The sequence below is a fragment of the Uranotaenia lowii genome, chromosome 1 (assembly GCF_029784155.1).
Source record: "Uranotaenia lowii strain MFRU-FL chromosome 1, ASM2978415v1, whole genome shotgun sequence".
NCBI classification, from domain to species: domain Eukaryota; kingdom Metazoa; phylum Arthropoda; class Insecta; order Diptera; family Culicidae; genus Uranotaenia; species Uranotaenia lowii.
In genome coordinates, this window is record NC_073691.1 from 94,540,214 (window position 1) to 94,541,698 (window position 1,485).

Below are 1,485 nucleotides of genomic sequence, written 5' to 3' on the forward strand. Positions count from 1 at the left end.
CGCCTGTAACGATCATTCTTGTTGTCTCGTGTTTTTCGCACTCACCCTATGTTTTGTTTGTTTGTTTTCTTGTTTGGTTATCTTTACATTGCCCGAATAATCATCCGCTAACATTTTTTCGATATCAAAGTTTTGCTACATGCTATTGGTATATTGGTTCCACTTGTCCCAAAACGCTTGAAGAACCTTACACACAAGTTAGAGTTAAATATTACCTACACATACACAGCGCATTGTCTACAGTTCGGTAACAGCGTAGAAGCTGCTCACATCTCCCCCTCCGCCATTAGGTGTGTTGGCACCATTGTTGCTTGCGACGACGTGGTTCTGCGGCTGCTGCTGCTGCCCTTTGACCGCCTTGGTGGCGTAGATGGCCTCTTTAGGTGGGGGCGGTGCCCCTCCGCCGTTCATCATCATCATTTGCGTCGCCGTCTCGTCCGTTAGAACCGGCGGCGGTGGAGGGGGAAGCGGTTCCTCCTCGATCAGTTCCGGTGGCGGAGGTGGCAGCGGAAGCGACTGTATCTGTGAGGTGGTCATTGTGCTAGTTGCCGTCACCACCGGCGGTGGTGGCGGTAGCGAGGTGTTCACCACAGAGTTTCCATTTATTTGTGGTTGTTGTTGTTGTTGCTGTTGGTGATTTTGTTGTTGCATTTTTTTGCGCTGTGCCTCGATTTCCAGTGCTTCTATTTTCGGCAGCGGTATCGCCTTCAGGGTGGCAAACTTGCTGTTTTGATCGATAAACTTGCGCTTGACGTAGATGTCGTCTTTCGGTGCAGCCGCTTGCTGTTGTTGTTGTTGTTGCTGTTGCGCCTGTTGCTGCGAATGGGGAATTTCCGGCAGCGGAGTGTTGATGATCGAGGGCAACGGCTTCGTCATCGTAGCCGGCGTTGAGTTGAACGTGGTTTGATTCTTGATTGTAGTGGTACCATATGTGCTATTTCCGTTACTAGAGTTACTAGATGAAACTGGGTTGCTATGACCATTTGTAGCGTTGCTATTAGGAGTATTGTTATTTGGGATATTACTATTGGTAACGTGTTTGCTGTTTGGGTTCTGGCTGTTAGGATGCTTGAGTGTGGAACAAATGTAGATTTGCTTGTCTCGTTCACTAACCGAACTGTCGTTGAGACTTGGTATTGCTTGAACAGATTCGTACGCTTTCTGTGGGTTGCGTAATGGCGGCAGTGGAGGAGGATTATCTTCGCTGTAGATATTCTGCTCGATCACCTTTCGATTGATGGTCATTGTGTGACCCGGATGTTGACCAGCTCCGGGATGTTGATGGCGCACATGTGGCGGCATGTGCTGATGTTGATGCTGTTGATGTTGTTGCTGTATTTGTGCTTGCTGCTGCGGCGACAGCTGTTGGTAAAGATGCTGTTGTTGCATCTGCATCAGCTGTTGTTGTTGCTGATGACTTAACGTATGATAGTGTTGGGGCATGTTGGGCGGGTGAAATTTTTTATCGTTACAGGCGGCGTAACT

The 1,485-nt window shown here is 48.6% G+C and overlaps 1 protein-coding gene across 1 annotated transcript; it reads right to left on the minus strand.

Annotated features, from left to right (window-relative positions):
- Positions 1–237: 237 nt before the first annotated feature.
- On the minus strand, positions 238–1,443 carry LOC129737640 (ras guanine nucleotide exchange factor P-like). Its single transcript, XM_055728800.1, has 2 exons — positions 706–1,443; positions 238–627 (listed from the first exon to the last, which is right to left on the minus strand). Exons 1-2 carry the CDS (start codon positions 1,441–1,443, stop codon positions 238–240), a joined length of 1,128 nt encoding a protein of 375 aa, XP_055584775.1.
- Positions 1,444–1,485: the final 42 nt, after the last annotated feature.

Bases quoted from the DNA above. Each gene is read 5' to 3' on its own strand.
- LOC129737640 (XM_055728800.1), bottom strand. From the start codon at position 1,443: ATGCCCCAACACTATCATACGTTAAGTCATCAGCAACAACAACAGCTG. The intron at 628-705 runs GCGATACCGCTG...AATCACCAACAG, and splicing joins GCAAGTTTGCCACCCTGAAG to CAACAACAACAACAACCACA.